The sequence below is a fragment of the Rhipicephalus sanguineus genome, chromosome 3 (genome assembly GCF_013339695.2).
Source record: "Rhipicephalus sanguineus isolate Rsan-2018 chromosome 3, BIME_Rsan_1.4, whole genome shotgun sequence".
Lineage (NCBI taxonomy): Eukaryota > Metazoa > Arthropoda > Arachnida > Ixodida > Ixodidae > Rhipicephalus > Rhipicephalus sanguineus.
This window is the reverse complement of record NC_051178.1, coordinates 150,758,653-150,774,119: the sequence shown is the minus strand read 5'-3', so window position 1 is coordinate 150,774,119 and position 15,467 is coordinate 150,758,653. Positions and strand designations below refer to the sequence as shown.

General features: G+C 44.4%; 1 protein-coding gene across 1 annotated transcript in view; it reads left to right on the top strand.

The window, feature by feature from the left end:
• The window catches only part of LOC119387461 (alpha-1-inhibitor 3-like), a 47,869-nt gene that overhangs the window by 14,754 nt on the left and 17,648 nt on the right, over positions 1 to 15,467 (top strand). The window contains 13 exon segments of the mRNA XM_049413517.1: positions 2,147 to 2,153; positions 2,155 to 2,253; positions 2,865 to 3,095; positions 3,666 to 3,869; positions 4,829 to 5,044; positions 5,923 to 6,210; positions 6,856 to 7,005; positions 7,812 to 7,893; positions 8,371 to 8,462; positions 9,110 to 9,209; positions 9,451 to 9,495; positions 10,665 to 10,712; positions 13,550 to 13,582. Of these exon segments, the coding sequence (XP_049269474.1) occupies positions 2,147 to 2,153; positions 2,155 to 2,253; positions 2,865 to 3,095; positions 3,666 to 3,869; positions 4,829 to 5,044; positions 5,923 to 6,210; positions 6,856 to 7,005; positions 7,812 to 7,893; positions 8,371 to 8,462; positions 9,110 to 9,209; positions 9,451 to 9,495; positions 10,665 to 10,712; positions 13,550 to 13,582 (1,595 nt within the window).

The following is a 15,467-nucleotide window of genomic DNA, read 5'->3' as shown; positions in this document are numbered from 1 at the left end:
ATGATCTGACTCTTTCAGAGTTTAATGAGGTCGCTTTGTGTTTGATTTGGCTGACTTCGAAACATTTCGATGGCACTGCGCATTTGACGGAGCGCGTTGTGTCATTGAATAACCATCCAATGCAATTCAGACGGACAGTCATTGCGGCGTGCCATCGCCATCTCACGAGGGAAAATGTCGGCGCACAAAGCAGAGCTCATTAATGTTCCACATAGATGGCGCTGGCTGTGTCGCGTTCATTTTTGACGGTGAGATGGATTCAGATATTGCAAGGCACCGATTCTTTGAATCACCTGTATGAGAAAAGGCTCAATGCAGCAGTCACTACAGCATTATTTTAGCTAGTGAATCAATACGCAGCTGTACCACACTATCCTATACATTTAAAGCTCACGTTGCAAGCAGTGGAATTCCTGTTCGGGGATTTAGAAGCACATGTCGAAATAATTCACACGCTAACATGGAAATCCGCAATATGTATTGCGTGAATTTCCCCGCAGAAGCGAGGATTTTCAACATTTGCGTTCATTTTTTTCTTAAGATTCGTTAAAATAATCAGAGCAATAACGCAGCAGTTATTTCAGAAATTAAGCTCAGTTACACTATTAGGCTACGGCAACTTCACATTTCATTTCCTACGCGGATGTACCGGTACCCGACGTTGCACAATCCACGTTGCTCGACCAACCTGCAACGTGGAGTAACATCGGCATAAATTGCGCGTTCTACAACTCGCAAGCCTATCCGTTACTCTGACTTACGAATACGCATCCCTTGTATAAAGACGAAATACTGAAATCGAGGCGGCGAGGAACGTAGGAACTCTGAAAAAAATGCGCAGCCGCAAGTAAGCATAAGAGAAAGAGGACTCACGGTAGGTTGAACATGCAAATTATTGCGGGATACGCGCAATGCGCACAGACAATAAGTATTCGTACAGAGAAAGCGCTTGTAGCGTGGCCGCCCACGAATTGCATTCGCTTCGCTCGCGACGGCATTCAATTTCTATGCAAATTCTGGCACAACACGGTCCCTCCTGCAAGACTCAATGGCGAACCGCTGCGGTCGTAAAGAGTGAAAATTGTCATAGGAACAGGCGAGCTACAGGCGTAAGCAGCCGTGTAACCGCACGGCAGCCTCTGTGATATTATTTTTCAGCCTTCAATTGAAAAAAAAAAAGTAACGCTGGTTATGTTGCTGGCTTCTCTGCATTCTCATAATGCGAAATATTATATTTCACAATCTACATACGCCTGTTCTTATAGTTTAATAATGTATGCGAATCTCACCGTCCAACGGTATTTTGTTCGGCTGGAAGGCTATTAAAAAAGAAAGCCATCAACATATTTCATTTTATTGCCATCTAAAGCGGAAAATTGTCCTTATATGGCCACGTTATGGTGACGTCGTCACAGCTGCAATTTTTCTGAACGCTTGATACTTTGCTTTATCCAAAGAGGATCGATGCCTTTACTGAAACTGAGGCTATGTGTTTAGCAAAAATAAATGAAACTTCTGCCCAGGAGAGGACCTGGACATATCTGCGATGTAACTTAGTGTGACGTTGATGCTTTGGAAGCTTCTGTGAAGAGCGAGGATATATATATAATATATATATATATATATATATATATATATATATATATATATATATATATATATATATATATATATTGCGTGTTAGGCACAGGTCATCGTACGATGAACAGCTACATTGTTATTTTCTGCGAACACTAGCACTCTTACTCTGGGAGTTTACAATATTTGTACAGTGGGCTGAAGTTCATAGCCGTTAATGAGCCAGCCACAGAAGCCTTCAGCACAAATGTGTGCTCCATGTTGTTTCAGTGTAAACAAGCTTTACCGCAATGCACGTCTGTGTAACGGCGAAGTGAATTGCGCAAATTTAGTTTCGTGCTGAAGCGTACTAAAATTCCCTAATTCGATTATTACAGAAATGAAATGTATTAATAGAACATAATACGCACTCCGCTAAAACAAACTCTTGTACAGTCAAACACTTTTGTGCTATGGGGGAAGCACACTGAAATTGGCAAGGGCGAAACCTCGCGCGTACAATGTTATTGCGTTCATCAATTAGGCATTTTTTTTAATTATTTACGCTTGTGTGAAAATTATCTCGCAGCTACACATTTCGGCCAGCCTGTCGATGGAACCCTGACGGTGAATGTGACGTACGAGCGCTACAGCTGGGAGAAGGATGACTACCCTAAGATCAACCACACGGGACCTGTAAGTTGCTTGGATGCTTTTGCGCATGTCGTGTAGAAACAGTGAGTTAGACAAAGTATGAGGTCTGAGTAGATTCTACACTACGTCATGTTAATACACGACCAAGTCGCTGTTTGACAGTGTTATAGTCATGGAGTCTGCGCGCGGCTGCTCGACAGTGCATAAATCGTATTCCAGATCACTGTGTAGTAGTCAATGTCATATCCAAAGTTCGTTTGATGACACGTGCGCACATATACGCGTTGCAATCAGTGGCACAACATATATCCTTAGTAGCCAAATTCTATAGATAACACATGATAAGTTGATCCCATAATTCTTGCATAGGTTAATATGTCGAATAAGCACGGAAATCTAAACTCGTGATCATTCTGTACAGATGAGGTGAATCAAACGTTCTGGTTGCCATGGTGCCACAGTTCCCAATAACGATCATCAAGGCGAAATTTTAATGTGGATTGCGTACTATAAACGAGCGTTCTTACGCATTGAGGCACTTTATGATTGCGCCTGATTGCAAACGGTGTCATACTTTGCAAAAATGATCACACGATCTTTTCCTAACTGCGATGTCCCGTCCTTTGCACTTTATTATCTGCAACGTGACGCAGATCAACGGCTGCTACGACATGGTTGTTAACACGACCCTGCTTCGGTTCAACGAGAACTACGAGATCTACAAGCGCATCTCGCTCGTGGCGCAAGTGAACGAGACCGGCACTGGTGTGACGATGAACAAGACAAACTTCATCAGCCGCAGCTTCAACCCGCTCGAGCTCAACTTCTTGGATGGAGAGCACGGAAAGAATTACTTCAAGCCTACCATGCCTTTCTACGGCAGGGTGAGAATACAACTCAGCGAACTTGCCTAAAAGTGTACTTGTAGGCAGGATGTCCTGAGACATAATGCTTACTGAGGTTAAATTCCTAAACATATATAAACATGAAAGCCATGCGTACTATAGCCTCTTCACTACGTAGCGAACTTCTTTAGTTGCAGATCGCCTCAATCAAATTTTTTTGTTGGCGCAAACGCATTTCCCTTCTAGCATAAGCTGAGCAAGTAATTCAGTTTTGTACAAATTTCCTTGTCAAGAGTTGCTGTGCGTAGGTGCACATGCTTCCAGTGTTGAAAAGTAGATGAGTAATAACTCGATTTTGAAATTATATGCTAAATCGAGGCGCACCTCCAAAGAAACGAAGCAATCGAATAACTTTGTGGTAGTAAATACTTTCCATCTGTCGCAAACAAAAAATAAATTCTGAGGTTTTACCTGCCAAATCTGCTACATAACTATGAGGCACCCCACATTAGGTGACCCCGGATTAATTTTGGTCAACTGGTTTTTTTTAACATGCTCATGCATATAGGTGCGTTGACCTTTTATGTATTTCAATGTCTCTCTTCACAGCTTCTGGTGAAGAAGCCCGACGGTGTTCCTGTGGGCGGAGAGCTCGTGCAGCTCTGCTTGCTGTCGCAGTCCGAGGAGATTAAGCCGCGTTGGTGGCGTACCGATCGCCGCCTCAGCTGCAAGAACTACACTTCGGACGAGTCCGGTATCATCAAGTTCACCATCCCGCCGCTCAAGACTAGCGTGGTCACTATCAGCGTTGAGGTGGGTTGCGAATATCTGATCTACCTTTTCTCTGTTTATATCTTAGCACAGAGATTTTCGTAAGCCATACGCGTATATTTGACGTCAGAAAAAAATGCCTAGCTCCACATCTGCATCGTGATGACACTCGTACGTTCTGCTGAGGCCCTGCAACAGATACGATAAAGGCCTTTACTTCAACACCATGTGTTGAAGTAAAGAAGTAAAATGAAGTAAAACCAAACTGTTTTACTTACATAGAACGTTTCGATATGTATAGAGGTTTACATTAATGACTTTCTTTATAATCAGTCTTGTATGATCAGTATGCTAGCAAGAGAATAGAATATAATAAGAGTGAACTTTGTCCTGCGGACAAAAAGTCTATGCCATGAGTAGTATGCTAGTCATGGCATAAATTGCATTACGCTTTTGCAAGCTGTGGTCGGCCGATACTCGCGTTATCATATAACAGATCTCAAAGAACTCGTTGGGAGACCACACTAAGTGCAAATTAAAATGAATTATCGTCGACTAAAGTATAGAGCGAACAGCCGGTTGAGGTTCACGGGGACTGCTTGGCTAGCTGGCAGACCATCTTAAAATGGTTTATAGCGCACATAGACAGGTACAGAGGGACAGAGGGATGAAAAAAAAAAAAAATCAGCGCTGTATCATTTTTTTTTCTTTGCTCTGCGCCTGTCCGTGTGCGCCGAAAGCCCTTTTAAACCGATTGAGACCTCCCGAATCCAGATAGTTATCACTAGTTACCAACTTGTATTTCGATGTTCCTCTACGTTACTTGCTGACTATAGTTTATTTTCCGGCAATTTACATTGTGTAACCGCTTCTTTCGGCCGACGTACAACGGCGGGTGGCCTACGTGCCCCCGGCGCACTCGGGAATTTCGTGTCACCTCATTATTCTTCGTAATGCCCGCGTAACACCTCTCACCAGCGCCTTCGATTCCATCGTTTCAGGCAGTGGCAATGAACTACGAGACCGTGAAGTACGACACGTACGGCGTGAAGATCAACCAGCCCAAGAGCACGCTCTACCTCCAAGCCTGGTACTCGGCGAGCAACAATTTCATCCAGGTCGAGCCGTCGAAGGGCCCCATTCCGTGCGCGGGAAAACACTCGATGCGTCTGCGATACACGGGAGAGCCCGATACACAGAAGCAGTTCCACTTCCAGGTGAAGGCAATAGACTTACTTCTTTTTTTTTTTTTAGAAAGGTAGAGCGCGAGACCAATTCGCGCTACGTGCTCGCTTCGTTCTCCAAGAACTCTCTGCTAGAGAAGTCGTGACTTTTGAGAAAAAGGAAAGAAATACGAAGAAGTGTGGGTCCTCGTCGGCGGCACGTCTTCGTCGGAAATTAATGTTTTTCTTGGATCTTGAGCTAGAGCGCTCAAACGCGAGAACTCCGATATCGGAGACCAGCGTTCTTGCCTTTCTTTGTATCTATAATTTATTTCTCTCTTCTTTCTTTCTCGTTTCTTTCGTCGTTGCTGTCTTTCACTCTGTCTTCTTATTTGTTTCTTTATGCTCTTGCTACGACACTCTATGTGTTCGTTTCATGTGAATGTTTCTTCGTTTGAAAAAGGCTAGCCGTCAATACGGCGTCTCTTACTCTGCTGTGTCGGCGATATTCGTGCTAGAGTTCACACCCTTCGTTTCGCGAAATGTTCAGTGTTTACATTATCCTGGTATTGACGCCTTCGGATTGTGTCGATTCGGGCTGTGATGAAAGGCCATGGTGCAGAGCGCGAAGCGTTTCTCGGTGCTTGGAGTTATTGTGTCATGGTTAACTTCGAATGTTACGGTTCTTTGTGTATCTTACAGTGATCTCACTATTACATTGTATCCGTCAAGGGTAGAACGCGTAAGATTAACAAGGTCAGAACGGTCTTGTGTATGGAAATGTTGCCGCAGTCGTAAATGTTCTTCAAGCTTTGAGGGGCATAGACGGTTCTGAGGAGTAACACGTATCCTCTTTATGTGGCAGAATTATTTGCATATCGAAGTGTACAGTTGGTTCTTGAAATCAGACAAAAACTGTTTCTCGTTGGCAGGTCATGGCTCGCGGCAAGATACTGAAGGACAAGGTCGTGGATGTTGCCTTCAAGCCCGACGAAGCGGTCCCCGTTGACGCCAGCTTCTTGGTGGAGGAAGACCTGAACGAGACGCTTCCGAGCAATATGGCCGAGGGCTCGGTGTCGACGGGCAGCTTCGAGTTTGAGCTCGAACCGGACTACAGCTACGTGCCCCGAGTTAAAGTCTTGGCCTTCTACGTTCGCCCCGATGGCGAGGTCATCGCGGACTCCGAGCAGTTCGAAGTGGAAAAGTGCCTCCAGAACAACGTTAGTTTATTGCTTTCTTATGTGCGTGATTTCCCGCGAGTGGTAGTCACAGTACCGAATGTGGCACTTACAGCAAGTTGGAATTAGCGAAAGCAAGTTTCGTTTTGAAAGTAAAATAATTGGCGCGAGAAAATGTTGCGTTTTAATATCAATATGTTTAGTTGCTCAAGCAACATGAACTTGGGCATTCTTAAGAGAACTTATGGAATTCCCATTACCTGTCTGTAGTTTCGTCGTGTCATCCATTTTATCTTATCGTTCTTGTTTTGATAGAGAAAAATACCCATTGTCAAAATATTGTCTCTAACAACATCTCTTGTTCAACATCTTGTCATCGCGTTCATATTTGTCATTCGTGTGAACAGCAACGTATCTTTTATTTCACCATTTAGAACTTATCATCCAATTATACTACTGTTCATGGAGTTATTTCCTTATCAAAAAGTGTTTAGACTGTCTATAGACTGTCTCAATACATTTTTGTAAGGGTTAACGCCCTAAATATTTCAGTCTTTCTTGATCCGAAATATAGGCAGCCTTCCGCGTGCGATTATATATTTTCATAAAATGTTAACGGCCACAGAATAAGTTCAAGTGCCCACCTATACCATTTTACGGTGTGTATCGTTTTTTTTTTCTCGGCAGGTGACAATGAGATTCGGTTCAGAAGTAGTCCAACCAGCGACTTCCGCTGCCATCCACCTTAACGGCTCTCCTCGCTCGTATTGCGGTGTGGGCGTCGTGGACAAGAGTGTTCACCTTTTGAAGCAGGACAATCAGCTGACGAAGGACAAAGTGAGTAATCACGGTTCACTCGATTATCTTTCCTTTCTCGCTTCGCAGTGTTAATGAGGTTCTTTATTGCAGTAAGCAACAGCGAAACAATACTTTCATCTCATCGGTCTGCGAGAACGCGAACAGCATTCGACGCTAGTAGAAAAGCATATCGACACCTTATAGGAATAAGCACTAGCTTGTGGCTGGCGCATCATCTTGCTAATTATCCACTCAAACCAACATAGCTGCGCTCATAATTAAGTCCAGCGGTAATTGCTATAAGCAGGAAACTAGACTCTCTCGTCAAGTTTCCTAGTTGTAGCTAGCACTTCACCCAAGACATCATTAAAGGTGTAACTAACCTTATAGAAATAAGTCACTGCCAATAACTTTGGCCTTTCACATCCCTCATTATCTGTAATATGAGTTGTGCTTGTATGTGGTTTGTTTTGATAATACCTTTAAGATTCGTGCCTAGTTAACTTTCTCAAAAGGAATAAAGAAGAAGGGAGGCGCATGTTGCAACAAGTGCAGTGACCCTCTTACGCAGGCGTTTTATTCTGACTGTGTTTGCAAAGTATACGAACGCTTGTCTGAGGCTCTTGATATGGCGCGTTATAAGTAAATATCTCGACGTAAATCACACCAAATTCCATGAGGTCTGATGTATTATCATAGCACCATCTTCTTTTCGGCACGTATAGGACAGTAATGTAATACGAACTTTTCCCAATGTGTTCTGTTAACGTCTCACACTCTCGCACAGTGCGTGGTGGTGCGTATACTAGTGATCTTTCGTTTTCTTTTTTTTGCACATGGCGTAGGTATACGACATCCTGAAGCGTTTGGACATCACCCGATACACGTGGCCGAAGCAGGCGTCCTACGACTATTGCCGAAAGCAACGTGAGTGTTGATGCTTGACAACTTATTATTTTTTTTGCGGATTTTGCAGTATTAAATTAGTATAATGTTAAGTCGTGCTTCGCTGGAACAGGGAGTGTCGCCAGCTCCAGCGATAACCCCCGTTCAAGACTTTTTCAGAAATAGGTAAAATGCTTTAGAGCCAAGGTAAGAGGAAAACTAATTTAACTTTTTTTATAAACTCAGGCGGAGAAACTAATTGTCGCAAGAAACACTTGGAACATTTCGTCACGCGCATAATCAGCTGGAACACTAATTACCACCAGTGTGTTCGCATCAAGGTCGGCACGTTGTTTTAACACGAGAACCTTAATCTAATTATGAATTTATGAGGCATTACCTAACCCGCAGTTAAACACTCTCTTATTTGACGGGACGATTAAGATACGATAGGAAATTGCCTTAAAAACGAGGAGTTGTTTCATTACATTCTCTTTCTCTGTTGTTTTTGCTATTCAGTGGCGAAGAACCCTCAGCAGTACAAGCGGAACATCTGGAACGGTCCTAGGTCCTCGAATGTTGAATACGTCGATTCCATCACAGCTTTTGACGTAAGTCTGATTAGTACGATTGTGCAGTTGTAACACATGAGAGGAAGAGCTAAAACTGTGCCACGTTTACCGCTTCTGCAGGAACATGAGGTTGATACCCGCGCGTTTCTGCGTGGAACTAGTGTCGAGTATTATTAAGGCAGAAGCCTTAGCTGCCTCTTCAAACGGCCAAAGGGACCGTCGGCGTCGTCGGCGTCAACACCAATGATTCAAAAAGACATGTGATTACGCCGCCCCATGACGTCACCATGACGTCACAGGTCGCCAAAATTTGTGACGTCATGATGTTATCATGACGTCACTGCGATGTCACATAACGTGACTCCACATGATGAAGTCATCACATGACATCGCCGCTTGGTCAAAGGTGGGCCGATCCCGGAGGCAGGGCAAAACCACGTGAGGTGCAGGAAACCTTCCAATGCCTCCGATCACGGAGGCAGTGCAAAACCCGATTGGGTGCAGAAAGCTTTCGGGATGGGGTATCAATACAATCTACAGAGAGGAACATACAATCGACCTTCGAGTCGTCTTAGGCAAATGCATAAAGGACCGTGTCATTATATTATTTACCTATATGGCGTACGAAGGTTATTTGCGTGCCTTATAGCGTTCGATCTTTTTATGTCGTTTTCACTGCGTTTCAGGAATCCGGAGTGATTGTCATGTCGGATCTGACACTGGAAACGAGGCCTTGCAGGAAGAACATCTACGACAGACCACCATACGCCCTAGCGGCGCCAGCGAGTAGGTCCCTTTTCGATTTTTTCCCCGCTACACGCTAGCACGCTTTTTCTTCCCCTGAGGTCGCAGCACGTGACAACCGATTTCCCTTTCTTGCATTTCTTATAATTTTACTTTCTCGGCTACCTTACAGCCGTTTCCCGATCTTCGGTTACTGACAACTCTTATTTTTGTTCTCTTTTTTTTTTATTTCTGCACGTCTTCTAACCCCTTCCACCTCCTCTCCTGGTGTTGGCTCATTTAGTGCGGGTCTCCTTCCACTCCTACGAAGTTGCATATTCTCATCAGGGTTAGTAGCTGAACTTTACTTTTTCTCTGTGTCATTTGGCTATTGTCTTATCAGAAGGTTGAACATGCTTGGAACAGCAAGAGTTCACATAAGTTGCAACTCCATGGCGCCTGTCAGTAGTAGGGCAGGCACAACTACCGATGTGGTCGTAATTCTGCCACTGTTATTTTACTGACGGACTTTTTGTTGTTTCAAGCCGGTCGTTCACCTCAAGCTTACGTTTCTGTGGCTCCTTTCTGTTCTTTTGTCTGTCCCTGTCAACTACTCTGCAGCCAATCTTTGTCGCACAACTGCTTTGTCTCCTGGTTGCTTCAACAGCTCTTCAACAATGCGAAGCACGACAACGCACAGACAGAACGAGCGCTTGTGCGTGCCCTGTTCTCCGAGCGCTGTGTGCTTCGCTCCGTTGAATAGAATGTGCAGCAAACCACATCAACCTGGCCAGCTACAAATCATTTTTAACCTCTTCTCATCAGCTCCACGGTAGCGTCTAAATGCTCCATTTTTTTTCTTGAATAATTATTTTTGTTTTGGTTTTGTTTGTGATAGCGTTCGCTCAAATTTCGACCAAACACCTAGACGCGTTTAATTCCAGCAGTAAGGTATGACTATAATAATGAGTCACTGCCAATTATTGCCAGAACCTATAACACCTTTTTTTTTGTATTTTTCTAAAAACTAGGCATGCCGTGCCGTTTAAGTATGAAATGCTTAGGTGTGCACTTGACCTAGCCTGAGGTTGCCTATCGATAAATTGTGCTTAAAATGTTTTCAGAGCAGTCATATGTCCTGGAAGCACACGCGCAAGGTAATATAAAAAGAAAGATATGCATTCCTTAATAACAATTTGAACACACACGTGGTAGAAGACCGCACGGGTTCTTGTCTGATTATACACTGTCACACTGTTCAATTCATCGTCTCTAGGCAAATAATTGGGATTACGTACGGCAGGAATGTTCTAAAACAGCGTGTGCATGACACGAAGCAATCGGGAGAAGCAAAGGCGGTTGCTGAAGCGCATGGCATGTAAAAGCTACAGCTACATGCAAGCTATTGCTTGAATAGAAAATAGTGGACGCTGCTGCTAGACGGATGAAGTTAGCGGCCTCTAGAGCTTAGGCTCTATAATTGTAGCAGAACTGTGAATCGTAGCCACTTTTCTATAGGTGTCGAGGATGCCGAGGAGTACGACGACGAGCAGCTAGAACTAGCAGGTGAGGACTGATGGCAGGTCAATGACCTTACAGCTGAACATCTGCATCAGAACGTTACAGAAGTGTGAAATTTCACAGTATTAGATTTGAACCTGACATACTGGAAAAGGGGTTGAAATTAAGCTCTGTGCCATGTTCAATACTTTTATACTGTTTTTAAAAGTTGGAATACTGCAAAAGTAGTGCCTAGAGGGATCGTGTGTGATGGGACAGCGCTTGATTATTGTCAGTTGAACAAAGTGCGAAAGTTCACTTTGACAGGATATGGCGTGCACACAAACACGGACACTAGAAGAAAGACGGAAACAACACAGGCGCTGACTCGCAACTACGATTTATTAGAAACGAAAGTTTACACATATATGCCACATTTGTAACCGTAGTTGCGAGTCAGCGCCTGTGTTGTTTCCATCTTTCTTCAAGTGCCCCGGTTTGTGTGCGCGCCATATCCTGCCAAAATGAACAAGTACCAACTAGCCCAATTATCCGCGCTACTGAGGAAATTCAGCATGATAACGTTGTCTCTACCACAGCTTAGAACATTTTAGAGCGAGCAACTCAAACAGGCGTAGTGTAAACGACTTAACAAAATATTTAAGTGCACAAAGTTTTCATTGAATTTGGCGAACTATACCGTCATGTGCATCTAAGCATTTCACACTTAATTCTAAGTTTTTTCTTTGTTTTTTTTTTTTTGAGAACTGACCTTTGAATTTGAACGATCAAAACTTCCTAATTTATTTGGCCATCAATTTTACCTCCTATAAATCTGGTATTGACCTAATTTTTTAATTCCTATTGCAAGATTGAGGTGCGCGCTGTGGACGGACACGCAAAGAGTTGATAGCTCGGTATCTATTTTGTTCTGTATATCGAAAGGTAAAAGCGCAGATGCCGATGGTGACGAAGAGAGGCACATAGCAGACAAACGTACTGCTGACTTTCAACAAAATTTTTATTTTGCTTGTGCACAGCTATATATAGTGAACATTTGACGAAAAATAATCAGAACGCGCCTGCGCACAGGCTCCTCTCAAGTCGCTGTCGCCTTGGCGCTTTTATAACAAGAGAAATCATCGAGGCAGCTGTCATATCACGATCGGGTCAGAATTGCATTAGCTCGATGGCCTTATGTGAAAAAGAAGCGACCTTCCTTGATAAAGGGCCAGCGCGATAGCGACTTGAAGCGAATCTGTGTGCAAATGCGTTCGTGTTTTTTTTTTTTTTTTTTCTGTCGAGTGTTCAGTATATAGTTGTGCACAAGCAAAATAGAAATTTTGTTGACAGCCAGCGTGTCACAAATTAGCGGGTTATAAAGCGCGCGCGAGGCCGCTTTCAAACTGCTACGAGACAGAACGGCGCGAACCGCTCGCCAAGAAGCGCGAAAAGACGAAAAAACAAGCATCAAAAGACGCCGGCGCGCCGCATCCTCCTCACCCAATCGAGCCAGGCGCAGACGACGCGATCAAACGCCCGGCAAATCCTGGATGTTTCTAGAAGGAAGGGGGGACGCATCCGCGAGCGATGCCGCCGCGATTCGAACCTACGAGAAAGCTCTCGCCCTTTCCCCAGGCTTAGCTGTACTGCACGCAGAAGAAACATCCCGACGCTTCTAGAACCCGGGGGAGAAGGGATAAAAGCGTGCAATCAATGGTAGTGAAGTCAGTGAGCGATAATAATAATAATATCTGGGGTTTAACGTCCCAAAACCACCGTATGATTATGAGAGACGCCGTAGAGGAGGACTCCGGAAATTTCGACCACCTGGGGTTCTTTAACGTGCACCTAAATCTAAGTACACGGGCCTCAAACATTTTCGCCTCCACCGAAAATGCAGCCGCCGCGGCCGGGATTCGATCCCGCGACCTTCGGGTCAGCAGTCGAGTGCCATAACCACTAGACCACCGTGGCGGGGCAAGTCAGTGAGCGTGTCAGTCGGCCCGGTGATGGTGAAGTTACGCTAAGTGTGGCTCCGTTAGCCCAAGAAGACGTGTTTATGATGGTGTGTGGTCAGTCGCCCGTCGATCTGGAAGAATCCGATGACGACACCGTGTGAGCCGCGACAAGTCACGACGACGGTTGAGCTACGACGATCAACGCTGGAGCTGGCGTGAGTGTTTCCTTGAAGAGAAGCATTCGATTGCCGTCCAAGTATTGTGGACTGGATACGCCATTATCTATTCAGGACTGTAACTGTCGTTGAATAGTTGTAATGCATGCGATTGCATTCGTAGCGTGTGATCTGTTTGTTTAGCTCCCGTTGTGTAAACACCATCTGAGTTATATTGTGAAGTTGTAACTGGTACCAGCCGAGTGTGCACGTGTTTGTGTTATTTGTATTGCCTTAACTGAGAATATATTTCGTTTCGTTTGTGTTGTCGACTCTCGGCTCTGACTCGGTCTTTGGACCACAACCGGCGTTCGCTGGCTCACCAAAGGACCAACTTTAAATTGTCCGCGCTTTCGTGGTGCGTTTTCGGAGGGCCGTGACGCCAGCCCTTAGAATCCGCCCGGTGATTGCCGTCCCCATTAACGGGATCAGTGACACAGCGCTACGCTTGTCTACATGTGTCTATCGTCGTCACCATCGGTATCTGCGCTTTTACCCTTCGATATGCTGAACCAACAAGCTCAATTGGGCCCTCAGTTACATGTACTTTTAGAGAATTCTAACATGCTGCGTAAAAATAAAAGCTGGAGAGGCAGCTTATTTTTATCCACAGCGACGAATACTAGCGTGCAAATTTATTTCCCATGATACGCTAAGAGCATTCCGTAAAGATTTTCAGTAAACAACGCATTCTCCAACTTTCTTTTCCCTCTGCAATGAACGCCAGCAGTCCTGCGGAGTGGCGGAGGCCGCCAGAGAGGTGACAAAAAATTGACCTTGCCAAACGCTAAAAAAAAAAAAAAAAACTAGCACCTGCTGAGCTTTGCTTAGCTTACGGAAGAGCGGCAGCAAGAGGCTTCGCTTAACACGCGTACCATATTGCAGAACACTCAATTTGAAACATTATGAACAATGGAATTGCGTGTAGGTTTTTTGAGTACCCGTAGAACCATTTCTAAAAAAATAGAGAGAAATGCATACGCAAGTACAGACGCAGGTATAAAGTTAAGATAAGCCTAATTTAATAATAAGCAAGCATTACGCCGCGTCGAAGCTGTGATCGCTAAAGATTAAGCAAACATTCACAGTACCTCTTTCTTTTTCAAGCAACGACGGCAAGCCCTACCCAGGCTCTAACGACCCCAGGTGAAACATTTGAATTTAATAAACAGGCCGAGAACGGTGGTGGTGGGTTTTTTTTGTTCCGTGCTAGTCAAACACTTGCATTAACGTCTGTAAACTTTAAAAGCTAACTCAGAGAAACGAAAACTTAACACCGACATTAGCTCTTGTCTTTTCTTTCTTGCTTTTTCCTTCGCACGTGGCAACCACATCTAGTCCCGACAGCCGTCCCATTCAGAGCTACGCAGAAAGGTGAATGAACACACGCACATACTATACCATACATTATCGCCCGCATACAATGTGGGCTTGCCTGCTGTTTGCACTGCTAGCCTTGCCTAACAACCGGTATGGAGGGTTCTCGTCTAGTGTTTCGAGGGCGGTATGCCGGGGTCTCTCGCCACGCACGCGCAGTTCGTGCTGCACTTAAGGGCGGGCGGCTGTGTAGGCAGCGGCGACGCATCCATTCGTCGCGCCATCTTTGCTGACCTTTCCTCCCCTGTCCTCAGGTGGCTGGCTCCTCATGTCCCCGGCTCCCGCAGCTAACACGCAAGAATTAGAGTGGATACACAAGTTTGTTGGAGTGCTGCGCGACGCTCAGACTCATTCGGGGAGGTGCCGTAAGAATGGCATAGTGAGAAATACATTAATGACAATGTAGTGAGAAAGTAATCATAACACACGTGTATTTCCATAGCAGTTTTGCATCAGTACCCTCCTCACCGACAGAGTACCAACCACATGACCAAAATCGCCTTGAAGTCAAAATGGAAACAGCATAAACAAAAGAAAGAGATAGCGCATAAACTACAGAATCATCGTAAGTAAAAAGGTCAGTAGCAAGTGAGCCTGCAATAGGTGTAAAAACAAGGGCATGCTAAACTGTAACAAAAGTAAATGCACGTCATCAGAGAGAAAACAAAAGAAGGTTCCAGTAAATCATCGACGAAGGCGCATAATGTCCTTACAAGAATGTGACCGAATTGTCGAAGTCAGCGTTGAGCCAACAAGGGGGAAAGAATTGAGAGCACTATGCACTCTACTATGGGAGAGCAGTAAGCCGTCTCTTAATAATTTACTAAAAAATGCAATGCACAAATGTGTGGCTATCGTGTGGCCAGCATAACTTAAGCAGACTAAAATAGCTAGGATGAAGTTTACGAATCAAGTTTACTGAATGTAAATAGGTCTAAATACTCTGATATGCAGCTTCATTAAATAGCTTCGCCAATGTTTACAATGAATTCAACATTTTCACCAGCCTTTCCTGGAGCATCTATGTTCAGTAACCTAAACTCAAGACAAGACCTGGTGTTGTAATTTACATCTCTTTTTACCGTCCTCCACTTATCTTGTATTGAGAATTCGTCTTCGCTGACATCGGGTGACATCGACGCTTGTCAGTATCTTAAGCGTCCGTGAAATAGCGTAATTAATCGCACAGATCACTTTAAAGGAGTGATAATTTACTCCACCATTAGAATGTAATACCAGCCCCCCTGGTAGAAGCACTGGTCAGAAGT